The sequence below is a fragment of the Cervus elaphus genome, chromosome 5 (genome assembly GCF_910594005.1).
Source record: "Cervus elaphus chromosome 5, mCerEla1.1, whole genome shotgun sequence".
Classification (NCBI taxonomy): Eukaryota; Metazoa; Chordata; class Mammalia; order Artiodactyla; family Cervidae; genus Cervus; species Cervus elaphus.
The window spans coordinates 66,201,450-66,224,616 of NC_057819.1; the positions used below are offsets into that span (position 1 = coordinate 66,201,450).

At 40.4% G+C, this 23,167-nt stretch overlaps 1 protein-coding gene across 2 annotated transcripts in view; it reads right to left on the bottom strand.

Moving 5' to 3' along the window:
* Positions 1–23,167, bottom strand: part of DCHS2 (dachsous cadherin-related 2) — a 331,336-nt gene that overhangs the window by 80,497 nt on the left and 227,672 nt on the right. For both annotated transcript variants that reach the window (XM_043902663.1, XM_043902662.1), the window contains one exon: positions 18,429–19,286. In XM_043902663.1, coding sequence (XP_043758598.1) covers positions 18,429–19,286 — 858 coding nt within the window. The remainder of the gene's footprint in view (positions 1–18,428; positions 19,287–23,167) is intronic.

A 23,167-nucleotide genomic window follows, 5' to 3' on the forward strand; every position in this document is an offset into this window, starting at 1 on the left:
ACCATCTGGTGATGTCCATGTGTAGAGTCTTCTTTTGTGTTGTTGGAAGAGGGTGTTTGCTATGACCAGTGCATTCTCTTGGCAGAACTCTATTAGCCTTTGCCCAGCTTCATTCTGTACTCCAAGGCCAAATTTGCCTGTTACTCCAAGTGTTTCTTGACTTCCTACTTTTGCATTCTGGTCCCCTATAATGAAAAGGGCACCCTTTTCGGGTGTTAGTTCTAGGTCTTGTAGGTCTTCATAGAACCCTTCAACTTCAGCATCTTCAGCATTACTGGTCAGGGCACAGACTTGGAATACTGTGATACTGAATGGTTTGCCTTGGAAACAAACAGAGATCATTCTGTTGTTTTTGAGATTGCATCCAAGTACTGCATTTTGGATTCTTTTGTTGACTATGATGGCTACCCCATTTCTTCTAAGGGATTCTTGCTCACAATAGTAAGTATAATGGTCATCTGAGTTAAATTCATCCATTCCAGTCCATTTCAGTTTGCTGATTCCTAAAATGTCGATGTTCCCTCTTGTCATCTCCTGTTTGACCACTTTTAATTTGCCTTGATTCATGGACCTAACAATCCAGGTTCCTATGCAGTATGGCTCTTTACAGCATTGGACTTTACTTCCATCACTTGTTTTTTTTTTTTTTTTTTGCTTTGGCTCTGTTTCATCATTCTTTCTGCAGTTATTTCTCCACTGACCTCCCGTAGCATACTGGGCACTTACCAACCTGGGGAGTTCATCTTTCAGCGTCCTATCTTTTTGTCTTTTCATGCTGTTCATGGAGTTCTCAAGGCTAGAATACTGAAGTGGTTTGCCATTCCCTTCTCCAGTGGACCACATTCTCTCAGACCTCTCCAGCACGATCCATCCATCTTGGGTGGCCCTACATGACATGGCTCATAGTTTCATTAAGTTAGACAAGACTGTGGTCCAGGTTATCAGATGGTTTAGTTTTCTGTGATTTTGGTTTTCAGTGTCTCTGCCCTCTGAAGGAGAAGGATAAGAGGCTTATGGAATCTTCCTGTTGGGAGAGACTGACTGAATCAGCCAAAGGAGAAATATATCCCCTCTCTCTTGAGCCTCCCTCCTTCCACCCACCCCAGCCATCTAAGTCATCACAGAGCACCGCCCTGAGCTCCCTGCACTATGCAGCTGCCTCCTGCCAGCCATCTATTTTACACACAGTGGCGTGCACATGTTCAAGCTTCTCTCTCAGTCTGTTTCACCCTCTCCTTCCCCTACTGTGTCCACAGTCCGTCCTCTAAACTTATGTCTCTATTCATACCCTGCATGTAGGTTCATCAGCACCATTTTTTGATTCCATGTATATGCATTAATGTAGTAATACAATATTTGTTCTTCTCTAACTCACTTCACTGTGTAACAGGCTCTAGGTTCATCCACCTCACCTGATTCAAATTCAGATTCGTTCCTTTTCACAGGTGAATGTATAATATATATACACACAGCTTTCCCAGGTGGTGCTAGTGATCCACTGGCCAAAGAAGTAGACACGGGTTTGATCCCTGGGTGGGGAAGACCACCTGGAGGAAGAAATGGCATGCCACTCCAGTATTCTTGCCAGGAGAATCCCATGGAGAGAGGAGCCTGGTGGGCTATGGTCCATGGGGTCAGAAAGAGAGTCTGAACAGCCACGTATGTACCACAATTTCTTTATCCATGCATCTGATGATGGACATCTAGGTTGCTTCTATTTCCTGACAACTGCAAATTGTCTCTGCACTTTTAAGACTTGTCCTTATTCTTTGTTCAGCTCCTAGAATCTGAGAGCCAGCCAGAATCTAGAGCCTGCACATCCAGAAAGAAAGGTTGCACAATTTTTCTGTATGAGTGATTAACCTCAGTTATGAATATTCAGCACATTTCCAATTAAGAAACAAGGAAAATCTTGAAAGTATGCTTCAGTTAGATTATAAGAAACAACTTTTATGTTTTTAGTGGCACATAGTGAGTACTATAATATACAATTTTAATGAGTCAATTTGATTGTCACAGCAGCTCTTCGGGAAGACAATATTGTTATCCTCAAAATAATCTGAAAACAGGGGTCAGGATTCTCCTGACAAACAATAGATGCTAGTTAAAACCTAAAAGAAATGAAATCCTGATATTTCTAAGTGTTATGCTGTTTTTGACTTACATATAAATGAAAATTCTTTGTCAACTTTAAAGTGCTATAAATCACCAATGTCTAAATCTCTTTTCAGCTTTCAAAAACAAAACAAAATAGCCCTCTGATCTTCAGTATTCTTCAAGATATTGCAGCATTACTTCTGTCCCTTTATGGTCAAGCTTTGTGAAAAACCTCCACTTCACTTTACATTTCTCTATACTCTGTCTTCTAAAAATATTAAGTTCTAGCAACTTAGTGCTCTCCAAAGTTCTCAGTCCTCTCTGAAGCTGTTGAATTTTGTCTGGCTGCACATGATTCTTGTAAACAGCCTCTGGTTCACTTAAGAGGTCTCTGTTCCTGGTCTTTATTCTTGGCTACATCCTGAACAATTTCAACAGAGTTTCAAACATACTCCTCAGAACTTCCTTTCTGGACTCTCCCAGCACTTATTTGCTAATTGTATCATTCTCTTATTGCCTTATCCTTTATACTTGATGTACAGATTTACCTTTTCAGATATGTCTTTCTTTCTACCATGTTCTTACCTCCTAGCGCCAAGACAGCATCCTCAGACATGTCAGATAACATTCTTCCCAATCCCACCATGGAAGGCTCTATGAGCACTGTAGCCTCACTCCCATAGTGTGGCACCCCACCCCTCACCCAACTCACTTCTGCTTTGGGTATACATCTCTGACTGAGCTAACCTCCACTTTTCAGTCCTTATCTTCCCTCAGCTGTAAATTAGATAACGTTGACCACCCCCTGCTTCTTTAATGCATCACTTTCCTGTTTCTCTACCACCACCCTCCAAGCAGTGCCCTGGAAATCCATCTCAATATCTTTTGTGGATATATTACATGTCCAACTCCTGTAAAATGCCAGCATTACTTTGGATTTCTTCTCAGCCCACTATCTACCCCCACTGTTGACTTGCACACATAATAAATGGGAGTTTCTGCTGATTCACAATGTCTGGTCTACCTTCAAAGATGAGGGGGAAGGTAGATGTCCAGGCATCATTAATTTTTAAAAGCTTCCCAGGTAACCCTATGTGCAGCCAGGACTGACAACCTTGGCTCTAAATAGTTAGCAAGTCCCAGTGAAGCTGTCTTAAGAAACACTGGGGACCACATTCCCTCTTATCTTCCCCTGTTACTTGTGTGTTAGTTGCTCAGTCATGCCCAACTCTTTGCAACCCCATGGACTATAGCTTGCCAAGCTCCTCTGTCCATGAAATTCTCCATGCAAGAATACTGGAGTGGGTTGCCATTCCCTTCTCCAGGGAATCTTCCTGACCCGGGCATTGAACCCAGGTCTCCTGCACTGCAGGCAGACTTTTCACTGTCTGAGCCCCCAGGGAAGAACAGGCTTCCCGACCACTGCAGTTCACTTGGGCCCTGGACGTTTACCACGTGGATGACCACAGTATCCTCCTAGCTCATCTCCCTTTCTCAAACCACTCTTCTTCACAAGCCCTTCAAAGTCAGCTTTCTACAATATGGGAGCTTGTTCTGTTACTCCTTTGACAACTGAGAGGCCATCAGTCTCTCTCCGGTCCACCTCATCACTGGAAAGCTCACGAGCGCCTCTGTCCAGGTCCTGAACACTGGGTGCTGCACAGAAGGTAAGCTTACCGCAAGCTCATGAGTCCATGAGCCTCCGTGCCGGCCACTTACCCTGCCCAAAACTAAGTGTCTTCCTCGTCTTTTTTTTTCTTTTTTGGCTGGTTTTATTCTCACTCAGGCATAAACTTTTTGTCTTTTTAGAAGTATAGCAGTTAAATGATGAAATTATTTCAACAAATATTTGGTGAACCCCTACTAGGAGCAAGCTCTTTCCTGGTTCTGCCTTCCATAAAAGGGAAGCTTCTCCAAAGTACTCCTGGCTACATTTTCATCTCTGTGATAACTGTTAGTAACAATGAAAGTAAAATGTTTTATAGATTATGAAGTGCTTATTTGATCATCAAAACTGTCTTGTAAGAGGAGAGATGAAAGGGATGTTCAAGGGTCTTTACAAGGCTGACCATTTGTTTCCTATACCTTTAAAAAATGAGTATTGGGTGCATACATTGTGTACCTAGTCACCATTTACCTGGCATCCTCGAGAATAGAGATGAGTACTCTTTAAGGATTTAAAGCAAATGAAGCAGAGTTAGTTTTACACAGCACAACTTTGATGTGCAAAGAAAAAAAACCATTTCTGTACTTTCTCATGATGGGTGTAATATTCCTTAGGAGCACCATGACTGACAGGCTATTCACGTCTTCTCAGGCTTGGAGTAGTGCCGTCAGGTGAGGTAGAGGCTATAGACTTGTGCCCAGTCTTTGAGGCTTCCTCCTTCACTGCTGCTCTGAAGATGTCACCAGCTGGAGGAGACTTGCAGTGAGGAGGTGGGGCCTCTGTGTGCTGTCCAGTGGCTCTTAGAATTTGTCTCCAGGCAATGAATCTGGTCTTCCATGTCAACATGTTCAGGCTCAGAACTCCACCCTGCTGGCCTGGCCCCACTGAAGCTGCTTTTGATGCTGCAGTTTTCTGGTGCCTGGCATGCTGTGTAACCCTGGGTTTTGGCTATCTACCCACAGACTTGGGGAGGGGCTCATCTCATCACTGGCAGCCATGGTCCTCATGACAAGCCTGTTGGCCTCTACTCTGCATTAATCTGTGTCTGGGAATGTTGGGACTATGGGAAGTCTTTTGGGCCTTGCAAGAGGCAAACAAGAATGGAACATTTGCTTGTGTCTTCTCTTGACCTACATGTGTTACCCACTTGAATCTGCTTCCACTCACCTGTGTTAGGAAAAAGCTATCCCAGGAAGCATTATCCTCCCAGAGTTCCAAAGTGTCCTCTGCTTTTAGCTTTTCCTTTAGGCTGTCTCACTGGCCCTCCCAAGGTTGAAAGCTTTGGGGAAGAGGGTCAGGATGCTCACAGCTAACCACTTGTTTCCTACATCTTTTCTTCTAGCCCTTCCTGCACTCTCCAACAGCATGAAGGAATGGGCTTTCATTTCTTTTCATGTGGCAGATTTCCTCAGGAGAAATCTCTGTTTATAGTAAGGACTACCTATTTTGCTTGTCAGAGTCAGAATATTCTTTGTTTGCATTTCTGCTGTAACTATCCTAATGAGTCCAAAATAAGTGAATGCCTCTCACAGAATAGGTGGAAAGTCTTATCCACAGATAGGCAATATAGCAAAGAGTAGAAATATAGTAAAAAAAAGAAAAATATTAACTTTCAGGAAAAGAACAAAGTTGGATGAATAGGACTACTTGACTTCAAGACTATAAAGCTACAGTAATCAAGATGAAAGGATAAGACAAATAGATCAATGGAACAGAATACAGAGCCTCAAAAATAGACATGTAAATACAGTCAACTGATCTTTGGCATAAGAGCAAAGGCAATACAATGGATAGCCTTTTCAACAAATGGTGGAGGGATGCTGGGCTTCCACATGCAAAAAAAAAAAAAAAGAATCTGTGCAAGGACCTTACGTCTTATAAAAAGTTAAGTCAACATGGGTCATGGACCTGAATTCAAAATGCTAAAACACAAAACTCCTAGAGGCTGGAGAAAATTTAGTTGACTCTGGGTTTGGTGATTACTTTTAAGATACAATATCCCTGAAAGATGGAATTAAAATGCTGGCCTTTATTAAAATTAAATTTTTCTACTCAGCAAAAGATACTGCCAAGAGAAAGACAAGACATAGACTGGGAGAATATTTTTGCAAAAGACATATCTGATAAAGGCCTATTATCCAGAATATACAAAGAACTCAACAATAACAAACAACCAGCTTAAAAATCAACAAAAGACCTTAAAAAACACTCACAAAAGAAGATATACATTGTTAGTATATAGGAATGCAAGGGATTTTTGTGTGTTAATTTTATATCCTGCAACTTTACTATATTCATTGATTAGCTCTAGTAATTTTCTGGAAGAGTCTTTAGGGTTTTCTATGTAGAGGATCATGTCATCTGCAAACAGCGAGAGTTTCACTTCTTCTTTTCCTATCTGGATTCCTTTTACTTCTTTTTCTGCTCTGATTGCTGTGTCCAACACTTCCAACACTATGTTGAATAGTAGTGGTGAGAGTGGGCACCCTTGTCTTGTTCCTGATTTCAGGGGAAATGCTTTCAATTTTTCACCATTGAGGGTGATACTTGCTGTGGGTTTGTCATATATAGCTTTTATTATGTTGAGGTATGTTCCTTCTATTCCTGCTTTCTGGAGAGTTTTAATCATGAATGGGTGTTGAATTTTGTCAAAGGCTTTCTCTGCATCTATTGAGATAATCATATGGTTTTTATCTTTCAATTTGTTAATGTGGTGTATTACATTGATTGATTTGCGGATATTAAAGCAACCTAGATGCCCATCAGCAGATGAATGGATAAGGAAGCTGTGGTACATATACACCATGGAATATTACTCAGCCATTAAAAAGAATTCCTTTGAACCAGTTCTAATGAGATGGATGAAACTGGAGCCCATTATACAGAGTGAAGTAAGCCAGAAAGATGAAGAACATTACAGCATACTAACACATATATATGGAATTTAGAAAGATGGTAACGACAACCCTATATGCAAAACAGAAAAAGAGACACAGAAGTACAGAACAGACTTTTGAACTCTGTGGGAGAAGGTGAGGGTGGGATGTTGCAAAAGAACAGCATGTATATTTTCTATGGTGAAACAGGTCACCAGCCCAGGTGGGATGCATGAGACAAGTGCTCAAGCCTGGTGCACTGGGAAGACCTAGAGGAATCGGGTGGAGAGGGAGGTGGGAGGGGGGATCGGGATGGGGAATATGTGTAAATCTATTGCTGGTTCGTGTCAATGGATGACAAAACCCACTGAAAAAATAAATAAAAAAAAAAAAAACAGAAGATATACAGGTGGAAAGTAAGCATACAAAAATATTCACATCACATTTCATCATGGAAATGCAAACTAAAATGACATACAACCATGTATATCTATTAGAATGGCTAAAACTTGGAACACTGACAACATCATACGCTGGCAAGGATATGGAGCAACAGGAATTCTCATTCATTGATTGCTGGTGGAAGAGCAAAATGGTACAACTGCTTTGGAAGACAGTTTGGCACTTCCTGACAAAACTAAATATAGTCTTACCATAATATCCAGGAATCATACTCCTTGAAATTCACCCAAAGGAGTTGGAAATTTCTGTCTACACAAAAGCTGTATGCTAGTTATTATAGAAATTTATTCATAACTGCCAAAACTTCAAAACAACCAAGATGTCCTTCAGTAGATGGGTATATAAACTGCAATATCTAGACAATGGAATAGGAATTGAATAGTAATTCAATGCTGAAAAGAAATGAGCTCTCAAGCAACCAATAGACATGGAGGAACATTATATGCATATCACTAAGTAAAAGAAGCTAATCTGAAAAGGCTACATACTATATGATTCCAACTATATATGACATATTGTAAAAGGCAAAAAACTATAGAGACAGTAACAAGCTCAGTGGTTGCCTGGGTTTGGGCAGGGAGTATGGGGAAAAGGATGGATAGGAAAAGTATGGTTTTTTAGGCAGAGAATCTACTCTGTATGATATAATAATGGTGTATACATGTTACTGTACATTTATCTAAACTCATCTGTCCTTTTATACAGTTCATGAGGTTCTCATGGCAAGTATACTGGGATGGTTTGCCATTGCCTCCTCCAGAGCTGGATTAAAACTAAATATTAAAAAAAAAACAAACCTAAGATCATGGCATCCAGCCCCATTACTTCATGGCAAATAGAGGGGGAAAAGGTGGAAGTAGTGACAGATTTCCTCTTCTTAGGCTCTAAAATCACTGCAGCTGGGACTGCAGCCATGAAATCAGAAGCCATTTGTTTCTTAGCAGGTCTATGACAAACCCAGACATAGGTTTAACACATTTAGACAAAAATGTGTTAAAAAGCACATACTACTCTGCCGACAAAAGTCCATATAATCAAGGCAATGGTCTTCCCAGTGGTCACGTATGGTAGTGACAGCTGGACTATAAAGAAGGTGGAGCACCGAAGAATTGATGCCTTTGAACTGTGGATCTGGAGAAGACTCCTGAGAGTCTCTTGGACAGCAAGTCAAGGACAAAACAGTCAATGTTAAGGGAAATCAACCCTGAATATTCATTGGAAGGACTGATGCTGAAGCTGAAACTCTAGTATCTTGGTCATCTGATGTGAACAGCTGACTTATTGGAAAAGTCCCTGATTCTGGGAAAGATTAAGGGCAGAAGGAGAAGAAAGCATCAAAGGATGAGATGGCTGGATGGCATCACCGATGCAACGGACATGAACTTGGACAAACTCTGGGAGATGCAGAGGGACAGGGAGGCCTGGCTGCAGTCCATGGGGTTGCAGAGAGTAGGACATGACTGGGCAACTGAACAACATTTACACCCATAGAATGTACAACACCAGGGGTGAACCCTAAAGAAAACTGGAAACTTTGGGAGATTATGATGAATCAATGTAGGTTCACAGATTTTAGCAAATGTATCACTCTGGAGTGGAAAAGTAAATGGCAGCCCACTCCAGTATTCTTGCCTGGGAGATTCAATGAACAGAGGTGCCTGGAGGGCCACCGTCTATGATGTCACAAGAGCCAGACTAACCACCACCACTGTCACTCTGGGAAGGATGCTGATAATGAGGGAGGGAATGAATGAGTCATTGGGGCAAAGCATACATGGGAAACCTCTGTGCTTTCCCCTCAATTTTGCTGTGTACTTAAATATTTGTTAAAAAGTAGCTGTTAAAAATATTAACTCTGTTACATCTCTAAACAAAATATAATAGTTAAGAAGAGAGCTAAACAAAATCACCTGAAGGAATAGAATCATTCCTAGGGCAGAAGGCTTGATGGAGGTGTTAAGACACAAAAAGAAGGGATGTGTGATCAAAAGGAAGTCAATGAGCAATGCAAGCCCAGATAGTCATGAAAGCCTCATAAAATTCTACTTGGCAATGCTGTGAGTTCTTTCTTAAGAAAGGGTAACACAGGCTGATGACATTCAACGTGTGAATTATATCCTACTTGAACTATATAAGATTAACAAGCAACCTTCTGAGTATAATTTGGTTTCCTGTGTCCTTTTTCCCAGAGAGAGCTGGTCATTCTGAAATGACTACTGTAATCCACAGGGCAATTATAATTTTTCTATAAGTAAAAATAACTGTAAAAATGAAAGTATTAGTCACTTTGTTGTATCTGACTCTTTGCGACCTCATGGACTATAGCTTGCCAGGCTCCTCTGTCTATGGAATTCTCCAGGCAAGAATATTGGAGTGGGTAGCCATTTCCTTCTCCAGGGATCTTTCTGATCCAGGGATCGAACTTGGGTCTCTTGCATTGCAGGCAGATTCTTTGCCATCTGAGCCAACAGGGTCTAGGAGAATTGTACTCTGGTTTATATCTCAGTCCCCTTTCTAACGGTGAGTGACCCCCAACCTCAAGGGAAGAACTCCTTGGTTTGCTAAGATTAGGCCTTGAGCCTATATAGCTGAGGCTCAGATGTGGGACTGGGGTTAATTCACAAAATGAAAACTGCCTTGTGAGAAGTTCACCTTCTTTTGAAAGGACTTTCTCCTCCTCTCTCCTCTAGAGCCACCTTAGAGTCATAAGTAAGGTGATGGAATTCAACACTGTTAGCCAATTGTAACTTAGAGGGGACTCATTCCAATAAATTCCATTCCAAATAGGAGACCAGCTTTAAAGAGTGAATAGAAATGAGAGAGATTGTTTGCTTCCTTCTTTTCATTATCATAAAGTGTTATATATTGGACCCTGTTCCAAAGTTGTGGATGACATAGAGACATCACTTCCAAAATTATGGGAACTCTGACACCTTGTAAAATATAGTTATTATCTGGTTTGGAGACCAAGTAAAACAGAGAGGACTCGTAGGGTTTTAAAAACTGCAAATATTTCATTGCTGTTAAATAATTGCTAAGTAACTGTCAGGAAGCATTTAACAGGAGGCTTCCTGTGTGCTGTTTTGGATCTGTCAGGAATCCTCTGTTCCTTATTAATTCCTGAATATTCAGGAATTAAGATGAGAGGCAAGCCTCTCCTGGGGCTGAGGAATCCAGGCGTCTCCTTTGTTAGTTTTTCAATACGGTGATAAGTACCCTCTTCCTTCTTATGAACCATACGGTAAAAGTGACTGTTTACAACTCTCTCTCTCTCTTTAATATGGATCGCCTTATGTTTTGTAAGTCTGGAATTTTAATCTTTGTCTTTGCTGAGAATAACTACCTTGTAAGACAGTATATATGCCCACACCGTGTTGATTAAAACACCTTTGCTCCACCAGAGCTTGGGTCCCCGTGTCTTTCTCTCTTTCTCTCTCTCTATTTCTGGCTGATTCCCTGGAGTGTGAAAGCCAGCTGCGTAACCAGGGGAGTATCAGCCTCTTTCCTTCTTTCACTTTCTCATCGTTGACTCCGGACCACCACGTTCCAGTCCAATAAAGGACCAACAAGTAACTATTAGCTGCTCTGGTGAGAATTTATGCTCAGCCAACTTTATGGAATTCAATTAAGGATTTGGGGCAGAAAGAAGACAACAGTAACAATGAAAACTGCGACTAGTAGACTCTCATGACCTCACTTGATCCTTATGGTTTCCCTGTGAATCAGTTGTTTCCATCTCCACTTTCTGGAAGGAGTAGGAAAGTTGTCCAACCTGGGCAGGAGAGCAATAGAGATACCCTCAGCTATACTAACTCCTATGCTATTTCCATACTCCACATACATGTGCCCAACCTGATCTACTGTAGGAGCCAGGATTCTGGATCAATTGCAAAGGGCCAGAAGATGGGTTTTCCTCCAAAGTATCAAGATCTAATTTATTTAGTAGACAATGTTAAATGTATTTTAATACTTAGAATGCCCCCAAACATCATTATGTTAATTTTATCTCAAGTTTTTCAATGTCTGACTAGTCATTTTTAATCAAGGTATCAATGCAATTCATAATTTCAATTTTTCCTCTCATAGTAATTATTTAAAAATGCATGAAACTGTAGAAAGTCCACATTGGGGAATAGCTGCTGATTAACCCTTACTGGTATAACCAAAGCTTTGGAAGTGAAAGAGAAGAAATAAAAGCTGAAGGAGCATGAAAATGGTTCAATGGATTAGAATGTCATGGACAACTAAGCGGTTTATCTTCCACTTCAGAAAAATTCAGAATGATTATATTTCTCCTCATGCAGGTAGAAAAGGAAGACCAAGTGGTAAGAGAAAGGGTGGGGAATCACTTGAGCTTCAGCTTTTCTTGCCACCTTGCAGTACGTCTAACCTTTCTCTTACAGGCAACTGGCACCTTCTGTGATGACTGTTTCTATGAAAAAGTGAATATTTCATGACATAAAAAGATTTTATCTACCAAAGGGCTGCGTCTAAAATGCTATAAGCTATAAAAATTATTTATATATATAATTAAACTATATTCTTTTTTAAACAACTCAAGTGTTAAGTTTAATGCTGTCAATAGAAAGATACAATATTAATTGAAATTCAAACTTTGTGGGCTTTCCAAGAAAGAAATGTTAAATAAATATAAAATAGAGTTGTTTTAATTTTTATTTTCTTAAAAAGAATCTAAATGTTAAAAACAGTTTAAAATGATTAAAACTTAGGATAGTACAAAAAATAATTAACTCAGATGTCAAGTGTTCCTACTGACAGGCCATTTAAACCACAGAAAATGTAAACTTCCAATAGGCAGCTTCCAATATATTTCATCTGAAAATAAAGATCAAAATTGCAGGCATATTGGAGAGGGAAGCAAAGCTGGAAGTTACAAAATGCTATGAAATAATTTATGTCAAGGCCGTTTAAACACTAATCAATGGATTTACAATGTTTTAAAACCATTGGAAGAAGGCAATGAGGATACACAGAAGAACTATACAAAAAAGATCTTCATGACCTAGATAACCATGTGGTGTTATCACTCACCTAGAGCCAGACATCCTGGAATGTGAAGTCAAGTGGGCCTTAGGAAGCATCACTACAAATACAGCTAGTGGGGGTGATGGAATTCCAGTTGAGCTATCTCACATCCTAAAAGATGATGCTGGGAAAGTGCTGCACTCAATATGCCAGCAAATTTAGAAAACTCAACAGTGGCCACAAGACTAGAAAAGGTCAGTTTTCATTCCATTCTTAAGAATGTTCAAACTACTGCACAACTGCACTCATCACACACGCTAGCAAAGTAATGCTCAAAATTCTCCAAGCCACGCTTCAACAGTATGTGAATCCTGAACTTCCAGAGGTTCAAGTTGGATTTAGAAAAGGCAAGGGAAACACAGATCAAATTGCCAACATTCATTGGATCATCAAAAAAGGAAGAGAGTTCCATAAAAACATGTATTTCTGCCTTGGTGACTATGACAAAGTCTTTGTGTGGATCACAAAAAACTGTGGGAAATTCTTAAAGAGATGGGAATACCAGACCACCTTACCTGCTTCCTGAGAAATCTGTATGCAGGTCAAGAAGCAACAGTTAGAACAGGGCATGGAACAATGGACTGGTTCCAAATTGGGAAAGCAGTACGTCAAGGCTGTATACTGTCACCCTGCTTATTTAACTTATATGCAGAGTACATCATGGGAAATGCCAGGCTGGATGAAGCACAAGCTGGAATCAAGATTGCTGGGAGAAATATCAATAACCTCAAATACGTAGATGATACCACCCTTACGGCAGAAAGTGAAGACGAACTAAAGGGCCTCTTGAAGAAAGTGAAAGAAGAGAGTGAAAAAGTTGGCTTAAAATTCAATATTCAATAAACGAAGATCATGGCATCTATCACTTGAAGTCTTATGATTTCAAGGCAAATAGATGAGGAAACAATGGAAATAGTGAGAGACTTTATTTTCTTGGGCTCCAAAATCACTTCAGATTATTATTGCAGCCATGAAACGAAAAGACACTTGCTCCTTGGAAGAAAAGCTACGACCAGCGTAGACAGCATATTAAAAAGCAGAGACATTACTTTGCCAACAAAGGTCCATCTAGTCAAAGCTATGGTTTTTCCAGTAGTCATGTATAGATGTGAGAGTTAGACTATAAAGAAAGCTGAGCACTGAAGAATTTATGCTTTTGAACTGTGGTGTTGGAAAAGGCTCTTGAGAGTCCCTTGGACTGCAAGGAGATCAAACTTGTCCACCCTAAAGGAAATCAGTTCTGAATATTCTTTGGAAGGACTGATGTTGAAGCTGAAACTCCAATACTTTGGCCACCTGATGTGAGGAACTGACTCATTGGAAAAGACCTTGATGCTGGGAAAGATTGAAGGCAGGAGGAGAAGTGGATGACAGAGGATGAGATGGTTGGATGGCATCACTGACTCAATGGACATGAGTTTGAGCAAGCTCCAGGAGTTGGTGATGGACAGGGAAGCCTGGCGTGCTGCAGTCCATGAAGCCTCAAAGGGTCAGACACAACTGAGTGACAGAAATGAAATGAATGAACCCATTGGAATCAAACTTTTAAAAATCACCTTTTGGTGCCCTTGATATTATCTGGCAGAATTCACGCTTCAGGCAAAGCTTTGGCCAGATGAAATGTTAATCAATGTTTTATGCACCTCATCAGTGTTGTCCACTGGGGCCTAGGAAATCCTGCTGACACGAGTGTAGGTTAGTTGCATTTAATCAGATTCAACAGCCTTCTTAACCATCATGCTTTCCTTTCTTGTTCTTTTTCCTGTCATACAGCTTTTAGGCTACTCCCCCTATAAGCTCCATGGCCTTCACACGTCATAGCTACTCTTCAGAACAAGATCTCAACCTATTGTTTTAGATGTTTTGTAATGCATGCCAACCTGGATATTTATGGATAACATATGCTTACTGCCAGAATATTTCTAACCTTGTCTATGTGTTAGATTGATAAACAAATTTTTTTTCTTTTATTTTTATTAGTTGGAGGCTAATTACTTCACAACATTGCAGTGGGTTTTGTCATACATTGACATGAATCAGCCATGGAGTTACATGTATTCCCCATCCCGACCCCCTTCCCACCTCCCTCTCCACCTGATTCCTCTGGGTCTTCCCAGTGCACCAGGCCCGAGCACTTGTCTCATGCATCCCACCTGGGCTGGTGATCTGTTTCACTTTAGATAATATACATGCTGTTCTCTCGAAACATCCCACCCTCGCCTTCTCCCACAGAGTCCAAAAGTCTGTTCTGTACATCTGTGTCTCTTTTTCTGTTTTGCATATAGGGTTATAGATTGATAAACAAAATTTTTAAACTGTTAAGCTCTATTTAAAAGGTAGCAGTCAAATTTAATTCAATAATTCTAAATGCAAGAAGATTAAGAAGGATGACTTTGATCAGAGGTCAAAGAAAACACAATGATGCAACAGCAGAATAAAGTCTTCCCACCCATGTATTCTAGTTTCCTTGGTGGCTCAGTTGGTAAAGAGTCTGCCTGCAATGCTGGAGACATGGGTTTGATCCATGGGTTGGGAAGATGCCCTGGAGAAGGAAATGGCAACCCACTCCAATATTCTTGCCTGAGAAATCTCATGGGCAGAGGAGTCTGGTGGGCTACAGTCCATGGGGTCACAAGAGTCAGACACGACTTAGTGACTAAACCACCACCACCACCACCACCACCCATGTGTTCATCAGCTTTTCTGCCTGAATCAGCAGCAGGGGGCCCAGCTTCAGAGGTCAGAAAGTAATTTAGTCTTCCACCCTAATTTTTTTTTTTAATCTCTGACCAGGTTACTGTTAACTATACTGATTAATTCCAAATGTTATGGTTGGGGGTAGATGGAAGATTGAGCGATGAGAAACCAACCAAAATAAGGGTAGTTTCCTCCCGTAATGGCTGCCTCCTATCAGCAGAGCGAATCTTGGACAAAGAAATGAATGGCATGTTGAAAAAATGAAAACAGGTATAACAGTTTTCCTTCTATCCATGGCAGTTTTCATTAGTGTTATTATTAAATCATTTCTTAATTCAACCATAAACATTATTAAACTTCCTAATCCATAACTTAATTTCATATTGGGCTTTTCTTGGGATGCCTTAGATATGGGCTTTTTTGGGGGGTTAATCCTACAAAGAAATTGGTTCTGGGTGACTTGAGAAATGATATCTTAATAGGAAATGGACAGACACATTACTTAATTTTTAGGAGTTTCACTTACTAATGTGAACAAGTGTAATAATGACAGTTGACTTAGTCTATACCAATTCTTTTGAGGGATAATTTACTTGATGCCTACTACTCTGCAGAACTTGTATTGGGTGAGAATATTCACTAGCAGTGGTTGGAAATCTCATTATGTGAAGAATAACTGAATGAACTAGAGAAAGGAAAACTATTTTCAGTAAAAGTCAAAGACCTCCCAGTGATCTTCTTTTTGTCTTCTTCTGACTTCATCTTTTACCATTCTTCACCTTGCTTACTCTGCTTTAGTCACACAGTCCACTTTACTGTTCACTGAACAAACCAGGAGAGCTCCCACGGGATCTCTCCTCTTTTTCTTTGGACATGCTCTCCTCCTACATATATGAATGGCTACCTCCTCTCTCTATGTCTTTGCCCAAAATTTCACTTGCTCAGTAATGCCAGTCCTAACTTGCCTTCTAAAATTGCCTTTGTGCCCGCCCCCAGGACTCCTGCTCTGTCTCTTCATACCACAGGTTTTAACGTCAGCTAACATACACTCATGTATGGATGTGAGAGCTGGACTGTGGAGAAAGCTGAGTGCTGAAGAATTGATGATTTTGAACTGTGGTGTTGGAGAAGACTCTTGAGAATCCCTTGGACTGCAAGGAGACCCAACCAGTCCATCCTAAAGGAGATCAGTCCTGGGTATTCATTGGAAGGACTGATGCTGAAGCTGAAACTTCAATACTTTGGCCACCTGATGTGAAGAGCTGACTCATTGGAAAAGACCCTGATGCTGGGAGGGATTGGGGGCAGGAGAAGAAGGGGACGACAGAGGATGAGATGGTTGGATGGCATCACTGACTCGATGGGCATGAGTTTGAGTAAACTCCAGGAGTTTGTGATGGACAGGGAGGCCTGGCGTGCTACGATTCATGGGGTTGCAAAGAGTCAGACACGACTGAGTGACTGAACTGAATATACACTACGTTTTAGCTATTTATTACATTCACTGATATTGTCTCTTTACCCCTGCTGGAATGTAAGCCTCTCAAGAACAAGCATCTTTGTCTTTTGGTTCACTACATATCCCAATAGAAAAGTACCTGGCACATAATATTCAATAGAATTTTTGTTGAAGGAGCAAATAAAACATACAAGGAACAGGTAATTGTGTAGATCAGTGGAATACTCCAGATGGCAGGACTAGAATTTATGGACATGCATAAATGAGGCAGATCTGGGTTTAACACAGGAATTACTTACCAAACTTGGAAAGAGTTTTCCAACTTTGTCATGTAATCAAATCACCTACAGAGCGTTAAAAATGACAGCTCCTGAACCCCAGAACTACTGAAGCAGAACCGTCTGCAATCATCAGAGAGTGCTTGTTTCATACCCAAGTTCAAGAACCATTGTCCTAGACTCTCAATCACTCAAATATTCAAGTAGAGACCGAAAGGTCATGTGTTAAGGAAAAAAATGTTTATAAATTCACTGCAGATACAAGCTGGACTTAAAAATTCTAGAATTTTATCAAATTCATTTCAAGATGGATTACTATATTTTGTGCTGTATTATTTAGTACAAATATATTAATTATTATTATTTTAAAAAATTTACCTTTCCTTTCTATCAGGCTCTTCTCTGGAGTTAAGATGTATAGCTCTCACAAGGAAAGGAAACACAGCTCTATGGAGTATCTCATATTATTTAACATTTAACTCTTCTGTGGAATTCTTATTACACCTAAGAATGTAGGTGGAAATTTCTAGTCATTTTGGAAGATGCTATTATTTCATTTAATGAAGGTAACTTCAATTTACCCCTAATAATGTTTAGAATCATAAAAGGCCTTCTGAATAAGCAGCCCATGAGATAGCCATAATTCAAAAGATCAAACTGGGGTTAACAATACGTAACTGAAAAGAATCCTAACTTGACACTCAATATTAAGTTGAATATTCTCTTTTTATAGAGAATATAATGTGTAACAAATGTGTAATAATGTGTAACAAATATTTTCACTATGAAGTAAATAAATCAATTTCAGAAAAATTCAAGTTGCCTTTTAAATGGTGGTTGTTTTCGGTATGAATAAAGTGAAATTGAATCCAGAATGATAAAGCAAAAACAAAGAACAACTGGAGAAATCAAACAGCACACATCGGACTTATCGGAAGCAAACTCCTGCTCCCCCAAGCCTGGCATCTGCGTGCTTTGCCCTCTGGCTGGCTCAAAGATTCAGAAGGTTTATATTTCAACTCTCCAGTTAGATAAAATCACCTAGATGGGATTTCTTTCCATTCACAACTATCTGCAAATGGTTTTTTTTGCTTTAGGGTAGAAAGATCATTGGAACTAATTATGCTTCCCATTATGGCATAAATTTGAGTAGGGAAATAACTGAAAAATAATTGAGCATTATGGGGAAAAACAGTCACCATTCACAGAAGCCTGTTCTGAGTAGCATAACCTTGCCAAATTCTTTGAAGATCAGATATCACTGCACTGTTTGAAAGTAATGCTGACTGTATCAAAATGAAGTAATAATAAGAAAAACAGCACTTCCTTAAAATTACACACTGATTCTGAGTCAGATACTGTTTTAAGGGCTTTATATTCAGCTCATTCGGTCCTCAGAACACCCTAATGAGGTAGGTACCAAACTCATTCCTAATTTGCAGGTTGGGAAACGGAGGCCGAGACAGCCAGCTTCCCAAGGACACACAGTGGCAGTCACTGAACCACAACATATTTCACTTTTCATTGTATTTCCAGGAAAGTCATTTAGGAAATGTAGTTGTTCAGGATTCATAAACATTTAAATAAAAGTGGGTTTTTTGAGATTTTAAACTTAAACTTCAAGAGTCCTGAATGATTTCAGTGTTTTTATTAGTTTTTGCTGTCTTGAAAGGGGTGTGAATATGTTACTGTATTTGAGCATATTTTTCTAACGACATATTCTGAATGAAAATTCTAATACCAAGAATTGGCTGGACTCAGAAATTCATAACTGAATTTGTGATAGCACTAGCTCTATAATCCTTAGTTTTAAGCATTTTGCCCAAACTGGGACACTTGACACTCACCTGCCTCACAATTTTCAGGCACGATCCCTTTATACAGATGGTGGCTGAAGGAAATCCTTACATCTTCTTCCTCCATGTGAATGACCAAGAGACCAGTGGTTGTCCTGGCTGGGACCCCCTGATCCACAGCTTTTAACTGCAGCCAGATAGGAAAATATTCTGAAGATGGAATTTGCTGAAGTTGAATTGCTCCTGTGTATTCATTAATAGAAAACATTGACTGGGGCTCTGCAAAGCTGAACATGACAGTACCATTGGGCCCCGAGTCTGGGTCACTGGCTGTGAGGATGGCAGCTGTCTGGTTTGTAGGTGACTGAGAGGAAAGAAAAATATCAAGGGGGTTCTGTTCCCAAACTGGATCGTTGTCATTGACATCAGTGACATGTACTTTGATAAGCACCGTGGTGCTTCGTGAGCCGTGGACACCACAGTCTCTGGCCACAGCCTTAAACACGTGCTCAGACCTGGCTTCCCGGTCAAGGGTGCGGCTGGTTCTCAGCGTGCCTGCCACGGGATCGATGGTGAACGCCCCGGAAGCCTCATGCACCAGAGAATACTTGGTTTGCCCGTTCAGGCCCTCGTCCTTGTCTGCAGAGGAGAGCACGAGAACCGTGGTTCCCACCTGAGCGTCCTCTCTCACAGAAGCCTGGTACCGGAGCCTGGGGAAGGAAGGGCTGTGGTCATTGTCGTCCAGAACTCTGACCTGCATCTGCGCCGTGGAGCTTTGCGGCGGGCTCCCCAGATCGGTGCACAGGATGACGAGGGTGAAGTTGCTGACTTCCTCCCGGTCCAAAGTACGAGCGGTTGAGAGTTCTCCGGACACTTCATTAATAGCAAAGTACTCATCAATATTTCCATCTAATAAAGAAAGCAAGTTCAAAATATATTTGAATTGAAAAAGTAGCAGCTCTTTACTATGAATATATATATTTATCCAACACATATTTATGTCCTGATTATTACAGTACACCATCATTTTTGTAAGTACATGATCAAGTCCCTACCCTCACAAAGCTTCCTGATAATAATACTCAGGGGATAAGCAAAAAATAAAATCCAACATCTATCTTAATTCAATCAGTAATTCAAACACTTGCTTTGACTGATTTGCAGCAGTGTGATTTTCTTTTCAACTTCAACTTTTTATAGTAACATGCTTTTCCTTTTTGAAGGATTAAAATGCATATTTTACTTGAAATAAAACATAGTAGGCAGAGATAAGCAACAAGATTCAATGTCCACTTGTAGATGGCAATCAGAAATTAGCAGATTGATTTATAACAACATATTTTTAATTTCCCCCTTACTCACTATAGATTGAATGCTGGATATATTACTGGAATAAGGTCATTTTCTACATTCCATGGCCCTTTGTGCATGAACCATAACACTTCTTTCAGAGATGGTAGAACACTTGTCTATCTCTTCCATAACATAAGCAAGGATTATGTTTTATTCTTTAAAATACATCCCTTTTGCTATTATACATGGTACGAAGTAGAATAAAATTTAAAAGTAAAAGTTAAAGTTGCTCAGTCGTGTCCGACTCTTTGTGAACCTATGGACTATACAGTCCATGGAATTCTCCAGGCCAGAATGCTGGAGTGGGTAGCTGTTCCCTTCTCCAGGGAATCTTTCCAACCCAGAGATCAAACCCAGGTCTCCCGCATTGCAGGTGGATTCTTTACCAGCTGAGCCACAAGGGAAGCCCTTTATGTGAGACAGCAGAAGAGACATAGATGTAAAGAGCAGACTGTTGGACTCTGTGGGAGAAGGCAAGGGTGGGATGATCTGAGAGAATAGCAGTGAAACATGTATATTACCATATGTGAAATGGATCGCCAGTCCAGGTTCCATGCATGAGACAGGGTGCTCAGGGCTGGTGCACTGGGATGACCCTAAGGGATGGGATGGGGAGGGAAGTAGGAGGGGGGTTCAGGATGGGGGACACATGTACACCCATGGCTTATTCATGTCAATGTATGGCAAAAACCACTACAATATTGTAATTAGCCTCCACTTAAAATAAATTAATTACTTAAAAAAAACACTATTAACTCAGCGATAAAAAGCTTCCAAAGGCATGTTAAAGTCAACCTGAAGATCAGTTGGAAAAATGAAGTTCAGTGACCTACCAGTCACATTCTTGGACTAGCGGGGACCATTCCCAACAGAATAAGGACTTACTGAACCCTGCAGAGGCACATGGAGGAAGTAGAGCAGTGCTGAAAAAACAGCAGCGTCAGGCAGCACCGGGGGCTGAGGAGCAGGGACTGCATTTGAAGGCCTTCATGAGACATGTTAATTTGTACCAAACACAGGTGATGAGACAAGTTACATTTCTCTGGCATTTGTGATTAATAAAGCCATTCATTCCTCCAGTAAACATTTTAACAACACCTGTCATGTACCAAATATGTGTTGGGACACTGGGAATATGAAGAGAGGAAGATGTGATTCTGACTTCGATGAGTTTACAGTCCAGAAGGAAAGGCACATTTGTATGTGGACATTAAAGTACGGTGTGAAACTCACATGTGCAGGACACTGGGAGGCACAGAAGATGAGCACAGGGTCCTGCATTAGGATGTCAGAAAATGCTTATTAGAAACAGTGACACCAAACTAACTCCTGAAGGGAAGGAAGCCAGGCTACAAGTCTTAGGGGAGGGAGAATAAAGAGGGTCAAACCTGGGTGAAGTCCCAGGAATATGACAAATCAATGGTTGCAAACATTTTAGTATGACTAGAATAGAGGATCCCCTGGGTATTTGAGGGTAGAATGTAGGGAGAAAGAGGACAGACAGTGGCAAGAACATAAATCTGGAAGACAAGTAGGATATCCAATCAAGAATTGCCCTGTATACACTGCCAAGATGCTGGGCTTTATCTTAAAATCTACCAGGAGCCCCTGCAAGATTTTAGACAGGAAGACACCGTGAATTTTAGGAAGAATCCTGGGCAGCAGTGTCAGAGCTTTTAGACTAGTGGAAGATAGGAGACTATCAGTGTCTGTGAGAGCAACAAGGAGGTTCTGGAAAGATATGCACCTAGAAGAAGCGGGTGCATTCCAAAGAGACAGAGGAGGAAAAAAAGCGGTAAGGAAGGTAAGACTCATGGTCTGGCTTAGGAGAAAGACTGAAGGGTGTGTAGACCAGTTGTGTTTAAAATGAGGTCTGAGGACCCTGGGGTGATATAAAACTATCTAAGTAAGGAGTATCTGGAAACAGTTAAGTTTTAGGGCAATATCCAGAAGTTTAGTTTACATATCTTTATTTCAAAAATGGTTCTGCCTGAGAAAACCTATAGGATCACAAGGGTTTGTCTTTTCCAAGATCACTTTATAATTACCCTTCTTACAAATTATAAAAGAAAGGTTCACTTCTCACCCCTCCCAACCTGATCAAGGTGTACCAGACCAGGGTGTGAAAGTTTATAGGCTGCCAGGTAAAGAGGCATTCCCAAAATTGGTGTTTCATGTTGAAACAAGAACTGACTTGAATGCCTGGGGGGATACATCATTTTTTTTGGAGAGGACTTTTGCTATGAACTAAACTTTAGGGCCTATTCTCAGCTGGTAAAGAATCTGCCTGCAATGCAGGAGACCCTAGTTCAATTCCTGGGTTGGGAAGTTCCGCTGGAGAAGGGATAGGCTACCCACTCCAGTATTCTTTGGGCTTCTCTGGTAGGTCAGACAGTAAAGAATCTGCCTGCAATGCGGGAGACCTGGGTTTGAGCCCTGAGTTGGGAAGATCCCCTGGAGAAGGGAACAGCTACCCATTCCAGTACTCTGACCTCTCCAGAACAGAGGAGCCTGGCAGGCTACAGTCCATGGGTTCGCAGAGACCCCTCACAACTGAGCAACTTTCACTTTCAAGTTCCTAAGTAGTAAATAAATAGATAATAAAAGCCATTAATTAATTTGGGGATATATATCAGAAGGAGTTTAAGAAATGTTACTACTATAACAACAATCTGTCTACAATGTAAAAAAACGTGAACAAGGATTTTCAGAACAAGATTTTTTAACGGCATATTGAGCAAAAAAGGCTGATCACTTGAAGAAATTCTAGAAAAAGCCAGATTACGACAAGATGAATGAAAAGGGAGTGATGTTCAGTTTTTGACACAATGATAACGAGATGCTATTGGACATGAAGATTGGGTCCTTGAGGCTATCAGGAAAAAATGCTGAAACAATTTGAAATGGAAGGAAATAATAAGTGGATGTTCTATGGTAAAAATAAAGATCAGTGTGTGGACTAGTCTGGTTTTGACATCAGAATTGTCTTCTAGGTATTTTATCTTCATTGTCTTTCAGGTATTTTATCTCTGTAAATTGTTGAAAACTAAATACATAATGAAAATGGTTCATGTTCACGGAAATCCAAATTAATTGTGTCCAGTGGAATGGCAATGATTACTGTCCTGTGGATAGAACTCTTCTGCATTTCAGAATCCCTTATTTTCTCTCTCTGTGTGTATGTGGTGTTTGTTGGATTTCTCCTTGAACAATTTTAACATCTTTTTGGCTTGTTTATTAACTAATGAGTTGAATAAAAACCTTTGGAAGTTGTCAGTTTTATATTTGTATGAAATCAATTATTTTCCTTTTAAAAATATATCCTTTGATAGGGAGCCATAGATAGTAAGGGTGGTACAGAGCAAAGCCCACAGTTCACCACAGGACATAAAGTGTGGACAAAAATGCTACTTATTTTTAGTCAAAGGCACTGATCC